This window comes from Chaetodon trifascialis, chromosome 14 (assembly GCF_039877785.1).
Source record: "Chaetodon trifascialis isolate fChaTrf1 chromosome 14, fChaTrf1.hap1, whole genome shotgun sequence".
NCBI classification, from domain to species: Eukaryota; Metazoa; Chordata; class Actinopteri; order Chaetodontiformes; family Chaetodontidae; genus Chaetodon; species Chaetodon trifascialis.
This window is the reverse complement of record NC_092069.1, coordinates 6,557,740-6,573,160: the sequence shown is the minus strand read 5'-3', so window position 1 is coordinate 6,573,160 and position 15,421 is coordinate 6,557,740. Positions and strand designations below refer to the sequence as shown.

The following is a 15,421-nucleotide window of genomic DNA, read 5'->3' as shown; positions in this document are numbered from 1 at the left end:
GACTCCTTATGTCTTAACCCTCTAATGTATCTGCCACAAGGCAGACTGTATGATATAGTCAGCAGGGCTGCGGTCATTGTTATGACTGTTTCTATCTGCCTGTGCTCGATATCAATATTCTGTACTTTCAAGAACTGCTCATTAATGACCCTTAATCTTCATATCCAATGTTACATAAATAAGGTGAAACCCTCGAGAGCTGCTTCCTGTGCCCCTGACGGACGCTTGTCAGACACCTGGGGCTGCAGCGAACTCAAGTTTAGAGTGATTTTATTGTTTTTGATGAATTCATTATTTCTTTCTTTCGTAATCATTAGATTACATGCAGAAAAATTAATTCCACTCCACTTGGAGAGAAAATGTTCAGTGAAGGAATTTCTTCTTCCTCCCACTCAGCCGTGTTTTTCTCAAGCCAATGGTCAGTTTGGTTCTGTGATCAGCAGACCAAAACATGCGTAATTAGTTAATAAGCCTGACCACGTTGGAGGCGGCCTTGCTGCAAACTGGTTGCGCTGTGCCTCTGTCTATCATGTATGGTGGTTAGATTTCCTCTCACCACAGAGGGCAGCGATTATAACAAATGGATGAGTTCAAGCCATCTGTAAAACATTTGATTAATGCCGCCGAGCCTCTGTCGGCAGAGAGAGCCCAGAATGGTACTTGATGTGGAATTGCACTAATGACAGTGCCTGAGAAGTAGCCATGCTCTAGGAAAAACATCACAGAATGAGAAATTAGAGCCTTGAAGAGACAGACGAGGTTTGTAGCGAGCAGCTCCGGGTGGCCTCTGCATCCATCTCACACATGATTTGATTGGTGCTCCCAGTCATCAGCTCAGCCTTATAGTGCAGCTGTTGAAGCTAATGTGGCATGAAACAAAACAGATGTTTCTTCTGGTGTCTTTCCTCTTCTCCTCTCCATCTCCTTCAATATTTTGGGACTTGTGTTGCTTGTTGTGCACACGCAGAAGTGTATGATCTGAAAAGTTTGGCGATGTAGATGGCGTCTTTTAATGGATAAGTTGACTACCTGAAAACTTGAAAGTGTAAAAAAAAAGTGCGTCAGACTGCAGAACAGTATCTGAATTATGCTCCCCTCACATCCATCATGGAGATGGAGGGTCTGCATGCAACAGTTTTAGTACCTTTCAAAAGTTGACAGTCCACGCAGTCACTAGCCAGATGTGAGATGATGAAAAAGTAAGCAGCATTTGAACCATTATTCCGCCTCTCCCTTCTCTATGATGGCAGGCTTTTTTGCCCCCCAGTGTGGCTTTTTTGGAATATTGCATTTGTGTGGATTGGCCTTTTGAACAAGTTGACATCCTGCAAGCTAGTTGATTTCATGCAGACATCAGCCTTAACTCTACCCAGCCCAGGCATGGAAGCCCAGGCTGCTGCTGCTGCTGCTGCTGCTGCTATGTGAATGAGTCACAGCATCCCAGTGGTGTTTCGCCTATGGATCAGACTTTCACAGACTTTGTCTTTCTCAGGATACAGCGCTGGACCCTGGAGAGGACGTGGCCCTTCTCTCAGTGAGCTTTGAAGATGCTGAAGCTACCCAAGTCTTCCCTAAACTCTACCTTTCCCCCAGCATTGAACAGTAAGCATACCGCACTTCTAGATATTTTCTGTCAGTGAATTCACGACATGAAATGTAAGGACAGCAAATTTCATCTGGGGCCCAAAGAACCTCAGAGTTCAGCAGTGATTCATGTTATGGATCCATGGTTTATTTTACCGTTTCCATCTAAATGACCTTTATTTTGTGATGATGCTGAAAGAACTTGTATTGTGCATAGCATTTCCATGAAGTGCCACCAGAAAGTCATAGACTAGAGTCTTGCTTCTTTAGTATAAACGCTGTACGAACCTTCCAGGGTTAATTGGCGTAAACACAGACACATTCCTGCAGTATTAAGAGAGAATGAAAAGATCTCAAAGTTTATTCCAGGGATTCACTTGGAAATACAACATAGCTTTAGAATCAGAGGGAGGGGCAGGGAAGGTCAGCCAAAGGTGATGCAGACCCACTTGCTCCGCTCCTGATTTTGAGCATGCGAGATGTAGTTGACGGATTATCTTGAGCGTGTTGTGAATCTAGCGACATATTATGTCATTGCGAATAATCCCACATCCCAGTGTCTGGACTCATCAGTCGGCTCCTCAAAAACAAGGGAAGAACAAAAAATGAGATGGATGACACACAGCGTCTGAGCTAGGGATGACTGGATGTCTGCAGACATCTGGGGTGTTAACAGTACAGAGACTGTGTGTGTGCATGTGTGTGCGTGCGTACACGGGATGTGTGGAATGTTTTCTGTGAGTCTGTGGGCACTGTGTGAGTGGGTACTTCAGCTGTGTGCGTATTCTCTTTGTTCAAATCCATTTTTTGTCTTGCCAGGTTTAGTGTGTATGTGTGTGTGTTTGTGTGCATTTGTCAGTTTACATTTGGATGTGTGTGTGTGTCTGTGTGTGCGCAGATGGGTGTGTGTTTGGATGCATGCATGCTCGTGGGTTTTCATAACCCAAATGTGTGTGTCTGTTTTCATGTGTTTGTGTGCATGCACCAGTACTCGAATAGGCTTGAACACAAAGTCTTTGTAGGTGTGGATGTAGATAAGAGTGTGTGTTTGTATGTGGGTGTGGGGGTGTGTGTGTGTGTGCATGTGTGCTTGTACACCTATCTTTGTGAGAACCAATTTGAGTGAGGACATTTTTGGAAAGTGAGGACATCTGGGGTGGGTCTCACATTCTGACAGACCTTCAAAGGGCTGTGTGAGGATTCAGACTTGGTTTTAAAGGTCAGGTTAGATTTAGGCTTAGGTCAGGGTTAGATTTAGGCTTAGGTCAGGGTAGATTTAGGCTTAGGTCAGGGTTAGATTTAGGCTTAGGTCAGGGTAGATTTAGGTCAGGTTTGGCTAAAAGGACAGGTATGGGTTTAGGCTTTTAGTTGTGATCGTTTAGGTTAGGGTAAGGGGCCTGGGAATACATTATGTCAGTGAGTAGCTTCGCAAGGATAGAAGTTCAAACATGTAGTGTTTGTGTGTGTAGAGTTGTATTACTGATGTTGTGGGGACATAAATCTGTTTACACAGTCACATTGTGGGCGACTCGCCTTCTTTTTGGGAACAAAACCAAAGTCCACATAACGTAAATCACTACATTTTAGGGTGAGGACTCTGGTTAAGGTTAGATTTTGGGTAAGTCTCCAGGAAATGAATGTAAGTATATGTAATGTCCTCTGAAGGGATAGAAACACAGCTGTGTGTGTCAGTGTGTGTGTGTGTGTGTTTGTGTGAGAGCCAGGTATGGGCCCACTCTGACCTCAGGGCCCCACGGTCTGGGCTTTCGTGCTCGGAATAATCTCAGGCTGATGTTTATTTACAAGCACACGCCCCGTCGCACCAGGTTAAGAGACCTCTGCTCCCCAACACCACCACCACTCTTTCTCGCTCTCTCTCTCCTCCTCTCCCTCTCTCCCATCCTCCTGTCTCAACATGTTCCTTTTTCATCCTCATCTCCCATGCTTCTCTGTGGCTCCTTTTTTTGTCGTCCTTGTCTCCAGTTGTTTTTAATTTTTACAACAATCCAATCCTTCCGTCTTCTGTCCCCCGCATTTATCATTCCGTCTTTGTACGTTATCTGTCTCTAATTGTGTGTGTGGATCCACTTATCTCTCACTCGCCAGCACAATCGCCAAAGCGGATAAATGCACAGGCACAGACGCTCCGTCTCTCCAATATGTAAAAATGAATTGCGACAGGACCTTACACCACACAAAACAAAGGTCACCTACCTACTGCTTGTCCTACATAATGCTCGTGTTTTGCGTGCTGTGCATGTGTAAGAGCGCATCTAAGCAATAATATGAGGCAGACTGCTCTATCTCCTCTACAGGACACAATCCTGCTGACCTTCATGTAGCACAACATCCAAGATGCTTCATTTATCTTTCACTGTAGTATTAAACACTGAATGTAACGAGAGATCATTTAAGTTTTCATTTATTACTCTGTGGCTTACATGTACGGAGCATCCTTGGTCATGTTTTCACAAGGAATGTGCTGTTTTGATAGACACCTTTCTTTCCGCACAGCTCAGTTGAACCGGCTTTCACCGAGAGCGTTGTAATGATGTTGGAAGTGCAGAGTACCTCAGGGTTTAGATATGCATGTTCATTACATATGCCTGCCTGTTTTATGATGGAGCTGTGTGTGTGCGTTTGTGAGGGAGACTGACCTTACCACGGTTCCAGACCAGACTGAAGCTGTTGCAGTGGTGTTAGAGGCTCTCCTCCTCTGCCAGTTGCATGAGGAGAACAGACAGAAGGAGGCTAAAGGCAGCAGAGTGGAGAGCAGGAAGTGGGGAAGCTACGGCACAGGGGATGGAGAGGGGTGGTTGCTGGCGGAGCGGTGGGGTGTTAGATAAAGGAGGAGAGGCTATAAAACAAATCCTCCTCATCTAAACCCTCTAAGAAACATCTCAAAACGCAGAGGCTTAACAGTGCCACACTGAGCCAAGCTCTCATTTACCACCCTCTTCTGCTGCTTAATGTTGCCGCTTTGTCTTGAGATATTTGCACATATGCATATCAAGGCCGTGTATGAATATGCTCCGCTACATGCTTTTGTGCACCTTTTTGTGAGCTGTGTGGGAGTGTGTTAATTCATGACCCAGGGCAAAAATGTATGTCTTCTGCAGTGTTGTTTGTAGACAAACGATTGCATGTGTGTGTAAGTTCATGCATGAGTGCCTTTGTATTGTATTCATTGTGGATGCTACTTAATTTAGCATGCAGATGTGTGCGAGCCTTTCGCTGTACGTGTGTTCATGCAGATCTGTTACCCTGTTAGTTTTCCTCCATGTCCTCACTGACCCTTATTAGTCTTTGGTCTTGTGTAGCTGCCCATTGTCTCTGCATTGGCTTTAGTGAAGAGGAAGGCTCATTTGCTGCAGCGCTCCTGCACATTTCTCTGTTTTTCTAGCAAGCATTTGATAGACAGCGACATTCAGGAGCTTCTGCATTAACCCGAGCGAGCACAAATGTTCACAATATCATGTAATGCCAAAATAAAATTCACATCAAAACAGCTTTGGAAATTGTTTAAATCAGTTCTAATTTTATGAAATAGTGAGTGTAGCAGCTGTGGACAGCTACAGAAATTGGCTCAGCTTTGACTTTGGCACCGCTGGTTTTCAGTGTTGGTACAGGCTGTCATATCAAATACATCTATTCAGTGTCAAAATGTTCTTTATGTCTGCAATCTTTCTGTCATTCCAGCTTTTAATCAATCATCCTATCTTTTTTGGTTTATTTTTTCTCTTCTCTATGCATCCATCCTCCATCTGTCCACACATCTATTCTTCCTTTTGTCTCTCCCTTATCCTCTATGCTGCTGTCAGGTCTATGTACACACTGAATTCACTTTTCCCCATTTTTAAACCAGCTCTGCTTCCCTTCCTTCCTTGAAGTTGGAATCCTTAAGATTTCTGCACAGCCAAAATGCAGGTGGCCCATACTTAATGCTAGGTTTCGCCGATATGACAGTATTTAAAACGTGACAGTAGAAATACCAATACCATTTCCACCACAGGAGCTATCGCTCAGTGTCTTTCTATATATTCGGGGAAGGCTGTGTAGCCAATCAGGGGCTGCCTTGCAAAGTAACAGGATTTGAGCAACAGGACTGCTCTCCACATTCTTACGCGACGTGACAGCAAAAGTCGATGGTGGTAATGCATCTCAATGCACTGGTTTGCCAGCCTCAGCAGAAGAGCTACAAAAAGACATAGAGGAGAGGAGTCAAATTGTAATTATGGAGCAGGATTTGTTTGGAACTTCCAAATAAAAGAAGGCAATAATCAAATATGATGAAGTACAGTATGGTTATTTTAAACCATTTCTTAAATCACTGTATCATGATATGTACCCTTACCGTAATATGAAATTACATATACCATAGAGGATTGCTTGCTTAACACTGTGCCTGAATGCATGTGTACACAGACTGAAGCTGCTGCTGCTCTGCTGAAATGCTGTTTTGCTGTGGCTCCTTTGTGACATTGTGTTAAAAATCATCTAAAAAATTGAAAACAACCGCTAACCACTAATTTAAAAAGCCCTTTTAAAGTGAGGCAGCAGCAGTAGAATATTCTGTTTGCAATAGGATTATGACTCGGACACAGTGTAAAGAGAGTAAACAGTATACAGTGAGGCTGTCCACAGTAAGATAAAATTCCCCTGGACTGCGCAGGTGGACAATCTGAATCCAGAATGGCAATGGCAGACTCCGCCACTACCAATGAAACCGCTGTGTTGAGAGATAGTTACTGAATGTAAATATGTTTATTGGCTATTGTTGAAAAAAATGCCAAAAGTAGTATCAAGAAATGGGATTTAATTCCCTGAAAATATTTAAACTTTAAACTGAACTTTAACCCTTTAACAGTTTTCGAAATTGTCAGTCTAATTTTCTGAAATATGAGTATAGAGCAGCACTGATTACTTGTCAAATATTTGATTCCAGCATCTTATTTTTTTATTCCTCTGTGACAATAAAGTAAATATCTTGTGCTTTGGGAAACACTGATTGGCATTTTGCACAATTTTCAGAAATTTTATAGCCAAAACAACAAATGTATTAATAGAGACGATAATCAGCAGACGAATCGGGAATGAAAATAATGTTTAGGTGCAGCCGTAGAGTGAGCGTGGCATCGTTTCAGCTTTGGCACTGCTGGATCTCACCGTTGGCACAGGCTGCCATATCAACCACATGTACTCACATCTCCATCTTTCCTTTCTGTCATTTTATCAACCATCTGATCATTTTGTTTGTTTGTCCATTCATCCTCCATCGCTGCCTCCCTCACTCCCCTATCCTTCACTGCTATCTCATCCATCTCACTTTTTCCAAATGGACTTTTTCCAGTTTCTAACTCGTGTCCTCGGTCGTATCTCTCCAAACACCCCCTCCCCTTCCCTCCTGTTTTTCACATGTCTGCCGCCTGTCTCTTTTCTCTCCATCTTTCTCCGTTTTTCTATCACTCTCTCTCCTCTGCTGATCCCTCTGGCTGATCCTCAAAGGGAACCGAGAGAGTGAGTGGGACTTAAAAGAGAGAGAAGAGCTGTGCTCTACCCAGCAAGGTCGTCCCTCGCTCGACTGAAACGCAGCGCGGAGAAAAAAAACAACACACGGGAGAGGAGAGCTTTTCCCTCTCTCTCCTTTTCTCTTTCCTCCACCTCTCTACTCTTCTCTTTCATCACTCCTGAGTTGTTTGATATCTCACTTTTACTCTCCTTCAGCAGGGGCTTGGATCTAAGAGCTCTGAACGCAAACTCGTAAGCCCCCTGAGCTACAGTGTTATACCTCTATTTCTATTCCCTCTTCCTCTCTCTTTCTTACTCTCTCTGTTACTTTTTCTTCCCCTGTCTTCAAACAGACGATCACTGTAATGTTTTCTGCCTTACAGAGCAGCAAGGGGAAAAAAAAGATGTTGAAATACCCTGACAGACACCCACATTTTTACCAATAATGTACAGTGTACCTAGACTGTTGCATCGGCTCATCTCTTTGATGGGACTGTACAGCCGTATTTGTTTCTTTTTCCGGAGAAATTATTGACTGTGAGAAGACAAATCACTGTAATTCTGCAGGCTTTCAGATTCACCTGCTTAAGAATCAGTGTTCATTTGTTATATAATGCTTTATGGGCCGTTTAGAGGAAAATATATTGTGAACGGCGTGGTGTTGATTTTCCCTCCCTACACATTTAAACTTGCTGTTGAGACTTAAATAGATGTAGACATCCAGAGAATATAAAAATGCTTGCTTTGCAGGCTTCTTTAGGTAGAATTTGTTGTCAAGCCAAATTACTGCCAAAAAATGTAGGATTATCATATCCCCAGCAAACAGAATAATTATGAGACAGGGCAGTCGTAGGGTCGTTCGTATCAAGAGAGTTGAGAGTGTGCTGCCTTGGAATTACATACCAAAGAGTCCAATTAAAGATGTGAATAGCTATCGGATTTTCAGAACGATCTTCAAAAGAAGATCATGCGTGTGGGTCCCTGAGGAATTTCATCACATTTATTTCCCTGGAGGCACACAGTAAAACCAGCTTCTCCTCAACTAACATAGATGGCATCCTTCTGTGGCTTCAGGTAGCTAGCTGTGCTCCCATCAATGGATTTGTATGCACATTTTGTAGTATCATATTCACAGAAGGTTCATGGAAATGGCAGCATTAGAAAAATATGCACTCAGTTGGGGCCAAACGTTTTTATGCTTGTTTGAGGTGGTTTTTAACTTTTCAGAAAAAGTGAACGCACTTAATGGCAAATGGAAACACCTTTTCTGATCAAGTTCTGACGTGGCCAACATTTAACTCACATACAATAACTGATCAGCTGTTTCTACTGTCGAAACTACAGGATCCGATTGTAAACCAGAAACAAAACAATAGGCACACCCCACACACGTCTTTGGTCTTGTCTTCTTGCTAGCTGTAAAAGAGTAGGCTACCGGTTTGTGTGGATGTCAAGCGCGAAACGCCGAAATGGATGCGAACAATATTCTGAATGGAAAGTTTAGTTTCAAAAAGTTGCCAGTTGGGTCGACTGACAAGCCCAAAGTTATCTGTGTGTATTGTCGGTGTGAACTGAATTATCATCGTAGCACATCCAGTCTGAAATACCATTTGATGGCCAAACACACGGCTAATGCGAATTCTCCGCCGCCTCCTTGTCAAAACCAGGCGACAATGGATGGCTTTCGACAGAGGCATATGGATGCTATTATGTTCAAAGGAAACTTAAGAAAGGAAAGTTTAAGCCATGGTAAATACAAGGGACATTTAGAATATCTAAAAATGTGCGATTAATTTGCGATTAATCGCGAGTTAACTATGACATTTATGAGATTAATCGCGATTAAATGTTTTAATCGATTGACAGCACTAACCAATACCAAAAAAATTACTGAAGATGCTTTGTCATCTTTTAGAGCTGATATGTGGCAACATTTCAGTTTTCCCATTTCAAGAACTGACAATGGCAAAGAGGAAGCTGAGAAACGCAAAACAACTTGCAAATACTTCTTGATGACGGTCAACTACACTGCAGGAAACAAATCAAACATGAGAAGCCATTTGGCACATTGCCACCCAGAAAAGCTCAAATCACAACAAAAACAAAGCTTCAGCGAGGCCAAAGGAGCCTGAAAGATGTATTTGGAGGCCCGCTTCCCCATAACAGTCTGAGAGCTGAAGAGATAACACAATGCATTGGTGAATACCGTATATAGCCAGAGACTTAAGGTCATTTTCTGTGGTGGACAACGATGGATTTCAGAGGTTAGTAAACACGCTGGAGTCCAAGTATACAAATTCCACCAAGGCCACACTTTATTCCCACAGTGATAGTAGCTCTGTACCAAGACACAAATGCTAAACTGAGAACACAGAGCCTCATAAAAGCAGAGTGCATCTCAATAACCACAGATGGGTTGACTTCACGAGCTGCTCAGAGCTATATGAGAGTCACAGCTCATTTCATGACCAGCAAATGGGAAATTAAAAGTTTTTTCGTACAGACGCAGCCTCTTCTCTAATCACACACTGGACTCAACATAGCTGAGGAGCTCGACATGAATAATGACAGCAATCATTACGGTATTGCTGTCATTACAGACAATGCACGAAATATGGATGTAGCAGTGTGAGAGGCTGGACTGCACATGTTACACTCATGCTTAGGTCCTAGCTGGCTGCTTTTATTTTCTGAAAGTTAAAAACAAATTTTAAATGATTAGAAAATGCTGTATACCATTTATAAATAAAGGGCATTTTTTTTCAAGTAATTTTTCTTTCTTTTAAGATTAAGATTTCACTTAATTGATTTATTAATTTTACATACATCATAATAGATATTGTATCGTGGCCTGAATATCAAGGTGTTATCGCACCATGAGTTTTTGACATTGTCACATCCCTATTATTGACACAGCATTCAGCATTCATTTACAGCCATGTCTGCATCTACCTGATGAATTTAAGTCTGATATTCACTCTACTTTGTGCTCAGTTTTGATCTCCACTAACTCCTTTGCTGCTAAATACTCCACCGTGTTCACCACCTAGTCGCTAACTGTGTCCATCTGCTGTTTGGTGTTGGGCAGGCAGTTTACAGTGACTTTTTCAGAGCTTTTGAGAGCAAACGTTGCACCAGAAAATCAAAACAATAAGCTGAAAGACACTGCAGCACTTTGTAGAGCAGAGTTAAAGATAAAGCTTTCTCTTAAACATTTTAAGCAAGATTAGTGTATTGTTTTTGTTTTGTGCTGTTTTAATCGAGCATTTTATAAAACTTTGGCCACCACAAGAGATTTTAGTTGTCATAACCCCTACCAGAGTCTCTGACCTTTATTAGCTTGATATGGCTTGATCACAATCACAGTTAGAAAAAGTCCAAGTGATGCAGTTTTCAAATCTTTACAAATACTCTGAGTCCTCAACCCTTGTCCCAACAATCAGCACCATGGGCTCCTTGAAGTGGTGGCCTAGCACTCTGAAATTTAAAATAATTAAAATCTGAAAATTGAAATTAAAAATTAAACCTAAAAAATGGCCGCAAACCAGGTGAGAAGACCGCAAAGGACTCTCATGTAACCGTTTCCTCAGCTCATAATGCAATTAAGAAACAGCAGTCCACAGCAACGGTGGAGGTCAAGCTGAGGACCAGGAAAGCTATGGTAGAAAACTGCTCATAGGATTACTGGACAGCTGATATGACCTGCTGTCGGAGACATTTGTCATTTTAACGGGTGAAAGTAACGCACTGGCACAAAATGAGAAGCTGACCTGATGTTCTGTGGACTGTTCTTTGCTGGCGAGAACGAGAGAGGGGACACAATGTATTCGCTGCCCAGTGGATTTTGCCAACCCTGGTGTCAGAGCACAGTCAACCACTGGTGCAATCAAATCATTTTTCACATTCACACACTCTTACTTTCATTCTCACATGCTGTGAAATGTTGTACTGTAGAAGCCAGCTGTCATTAAGGAGAGCAGCACTGCAACATGAGCGGGCTGAGGTTGAAGGATCGGATGTAGATCGGCTCGAATTTAGACACCACAGATCCATGAAAGGACGCGTGGACTGGCCCGAAACTGATCCTGAGGAGGTGTTTGGGGCATCTCTTTTTTTTTTTCTTTCTTTTTTTTGTTAATGCTGCATTTGCTCAGCTACAAAATGTATGTCTTACTGAGTGAGTTCATACCCATTATAGTGAACTATTTGTGTGTGTGTGTGTGTGTGTGTGTGTGTAGTGATTTCATTGCATCAGTTTCAGATAACTTCCGTGTTTAATTCGGCTCTGTAACCATCATCGACGACCACACAGCTTTTTTTTTTTTTTCAGGATTGCTTTTGTGTCTCCTCCGACCATTTTGTTAGCAGACTCATCACTCTTCATTCTCACTGTTACTTCTCGTTTACCTGATTGTACTGTGCCCATGAGATGAGTTGGATACATCTCTCCTTCCCCCAGAAAACCTGCTGCATTGCATAAAAGAATCGAGTGGGCACCGTCTCTGCCCCCAAACCAGATTTAGGAGCCCAGAAAAATCAACACAGAGAGACAGTTTTAGGCTGCAGTGCACTTATGTTTGTGTATCTGCATTTGCCTTTAGGTGCCTGTGTGTGTTTATGTGTGTGCGTGCGTCCGTGCATGCTTTCTGCCTGCCTGCCTGCCGATGTGTGTGTGTGCATGTGCCTGTGTGGGTGTACAGTTTGTGTGTGTCCCTTCTCCAGGGTCTGTAGAGGTGTTTTATAGCCTTTGAAAATCTTTGCATTTCGATCAGATATTTTTCAAGGTTTTGTGAGCATCTTGTCACAGTCAGAAATTGTCAGTCTGATAAAATAAATTCACCACTAACCCAGCAATCCCACTCAACAGTCTGAGATGTCAGTGCCGACACTTCTCTCACTCCCAACAGCTCAAAGTGCTCTACCACTTTTTCTTCCTCCTTGTCTCCTTGAACACTTCTGCTTCATGCCTTTTCCTGTACGTCTGTGTGAAGTGCGTTTTGTGATGCTGCTTCACTATTGTAAGTAGGTTCTCCTCAATATGTAGGCCATCTAAAATCCCCTGTGCTTAGTCTACAGTATGTGTTTATGCCATATTCAAAATATAAAAAAGAAAATGATAAAAAAGAAGTTTACAAATGGACTGGGCAGTTCAAAAATAAATGTGTCATGCATAGAATGAAATAGAATAATAAATCCTGTTTGTGCAGCATTACCTACAACCATGAGGTCACATTGAATAAACACAAAGGGAAATTAAGAAAAAAAAAATGTTAATGTGTTGTTAAAAGTGGGTAAGGTCACACACAGTAAACATATCCATATCTGTTCAGTACAGCACTCAGACACATTTTATGGAAACAGTCATTAAGCAGTACACAACTACAATATAATCAGAGGCATTAGTCAAACAGACCACTGCATACCCTCTGAAAATACTCAGAATCATAGTCAAATCATACCTTTTCTCAGTAACAAAGAAATATTCATGACTGAATAAGCAACAATCAAAACCAATAAAAAAAACTCAGCATAATGGCCCACCAGCATGAACAAACAGCCCCACGAGTGCCATCAGGTTCTGATTCAGAAGTTTAGCCCCACCCCCTTCAAACCAGTGAGGAGTAACACAAACACAACACAAAGCATGAAATCTCCAATCTGAAATAACCAAAACTGTAAAACTGGGGTTTATGTAAGACCCCAACTTCAAAATACATCACATAGGTATACATTTTTTAAATGGTCAGTAATCCAGTGATGTACAGTAGTCACGACATACAGACGTGGAGCTCACATGGCCATTAGCGCCCACTCCGCCGCCAGTTGACGGCATGATAGTTAGCAATAAGAAGCTGTTTCCCTGTTCCCCAGCCTTATCAAATGCTAGTGAGTGTGTAATGGTTGCAGCCTGAAGCTCTTATTAATCTGGTTTTATCCAAGTGGATGATGAATTGTGAATCTGAGTAAACTTCAGCACTGTTATGCCAGGATAGTCACCTCATAACAGAAAGGTTACTGACTCCTATCGCCATAGGCCAAAGGCGCCTTGTCCACTCACAGAGGAAGAATAGGATGTTATTTAGTCCAAACAGTCAACAAGCAGAGTCATATGTGGGCCTCCGAGGAACCTCCAGGCTTTAGGAAATGAAGAAGGCAATCAAAATGGAAATGTTGCTGCTTTGAAACTCCATTTGAATCTCCAAACGGGTTCTTCTTGGCCTTATCTTTCACTTTGGTAGTGAATCATATCTGCCCTCTTTCCAATTGAGCCTTTATCTGCTCTCACGCTGTCACTGCGCTGTCACACACACCCTCTCTCACACATACACAGAGGGACACACAAATAAACAAACTGAGCTTCGTCACCATCCACCTGAGTCACACAGGATAATCTCTGGTTGATGAAGTCACAGACAGCCCTGTCACTGTACAGCACGAGTGTGTGTGTGTTTGTGTGTGTGTGTTTACATGCATGCATGTAGCCGTCTACTGTAAATGTTGCGTGGCAGAGATGCTTCTACTTCCAACTCTGATAACTGCTGCAGTCTTTGTACTGCGAAGACTTGTGTCACTGAACCATGATCTTGTGAATTTGCTCTACTGCACCTCCATTAATTGTCCTCGTACTGCTCTCTTTTTGGACCTAAATGAATTGTTAAACTGCCTGTGTGTGCATGTGTGTGTTTACATACATGCATGAATGTATCACTCTACTGTAAATATGTCATACAGTAGGCTGCGTTGCTCAGAGGGCTTGTGTTAGGCAGCATGTCTGCATGATGACTCCAGTATGTGTGGGTAGTGTTGAGAGCGGTGTCACCAGTGGAGACAGAAGCAGGGACTCTTCAGGGTGCCACTTGGAAAGTAAAACACCATTATGTCTAGATTCTGAGCTCACCCACAGGAAACTCCATGTAAAGCCATTCGAAGCTCAAGCCTAATAATGACGCATTAATAAAGGTGACATTCCATTTGAGGAACATTTTACCTATTGTTTTCCAACTGGAGATGCACCAACACTGATATCAGTGCGATACTGACTCAAATTGCTGGAATGGGTATTGGTGACAATGGCCAAACTGGTAATGGATACCATTGTTTTAATAAATGACAGTTCAGTACATTTATATCTACATATTTACAGGATTTTTTGTACATGTTTTGCAAGGTTACGTAAGCGATGTTTAAGGCAAACCTTAAGATACTAGACAAACACTGGCATTGGATCAGTGCTCAGTATGAGCCAATACTCAAAGCTCAGGTATCAGGAATGAAAAGTCAGATAGGTGCATCCCTATTTCCAACCCTGTCTCATGTACATTATGTTTATATACAGCTAATTTGCATGCATAATTACACTGTGGTGGCAGCATAATTGCTGCCTGGATTATTCATTGAGTGAATGAAACACCATATTTAAGTACTGCAGTGGAGTTGCAGGAAGGTGGTTAGGGTGGATGGTGTCCATAAAAGGTGTAGGACCGTGGCACCAGAAACTAGGGTTCCTGCCAAGACTCCCGTCTGTGTTTAGGCAAGAAAAGCACTTCTTCAGGTTAGGAAAAGATCATGATTTCTGTTGAATGTTAATAAAAAATCTTATTTCTAAAGTCAGTGCTGGTTTTTCTCACCACTGCTTTGAAAGCTTAACGGAAGCGTAACGACCCTTCCTCTTTTTGTAGTGGCGTTGCCTGTGACATCTTTACTGATTGTCATAATGGCACAGATATGTGGTGCAGTACAGTTTTGCATATGTTAACTTGCTGCCTCATTAAATTGCCCCCTTCAGCTTGACCTTGAGATGACATGTTCGTTGTCGAAGGTTTGATACTCTGTTTTGGCAACTAGGTGCAAATGATGCTGCCTTCCACAGTAAAACATGGCTCATGTTCAGGAAATGTACTGTATGTACTACGGTGACTCACAACCATTGGGTGGGATCCGTTCAGAGTGGGCCAGCTTTGTAAAAAAGAAACTACTTCAAAATATACAGCAGTTTTTATTTTCTTCATCTATGTACCACTTTCTGTTTAGTAAAAGCACAACATCCTTCAACCATATCAAACAAGTAGCCTGTCGATGCCAGCCTCGTCTGCTGACTGTGCCATCTTTCCAGAGTCTCTGCTGCCTTTATGCAGTGAAGTACTGGCCTGGTTGAAGTGGCCCAAAATATTTGTAGCTGCCATTGCAATGATTTAATGTTTTTAAAGCTCTAATTGCACTCTCTTGCTGTAGTGTTTCTTTAAGCTCCGATTATAGCCTGCTTTAAGTACCATTTTGTGAAGTAAAAGCACAGTTTCCTCACCGTTAAAAGGGTTTGAGTCTACTGACA

At 42.3% G+C, this 15,421-nt stretch overlaps 1 protein-coding gene across 3 annotated transcripts in view; it reads left to right on the top strand.

The window, feature by feature from the left end:
- babam2 (BRISC and BRCA1 A complex member 2) overlaps window positions 1-15,421 on the top strand; it is a 75,171-nt gene that overhangs the window by 43,782 nt on the left and 15,968 nt on the right. For all 3 annotated transcript variants that reach the window (XM_070979181.1, XM_070979182.1, XM_070979180.1), the window contains exon 7: window positions 1,493-1,602. In XM_070979181.1, the coding sequence (XP_070835282.1) occupies window positions 1,493-1,602 (110 nt within the window). The remainder of the gene's footprint in view (window positions 1-1,492; window positions 1,603-15,421) is intronic.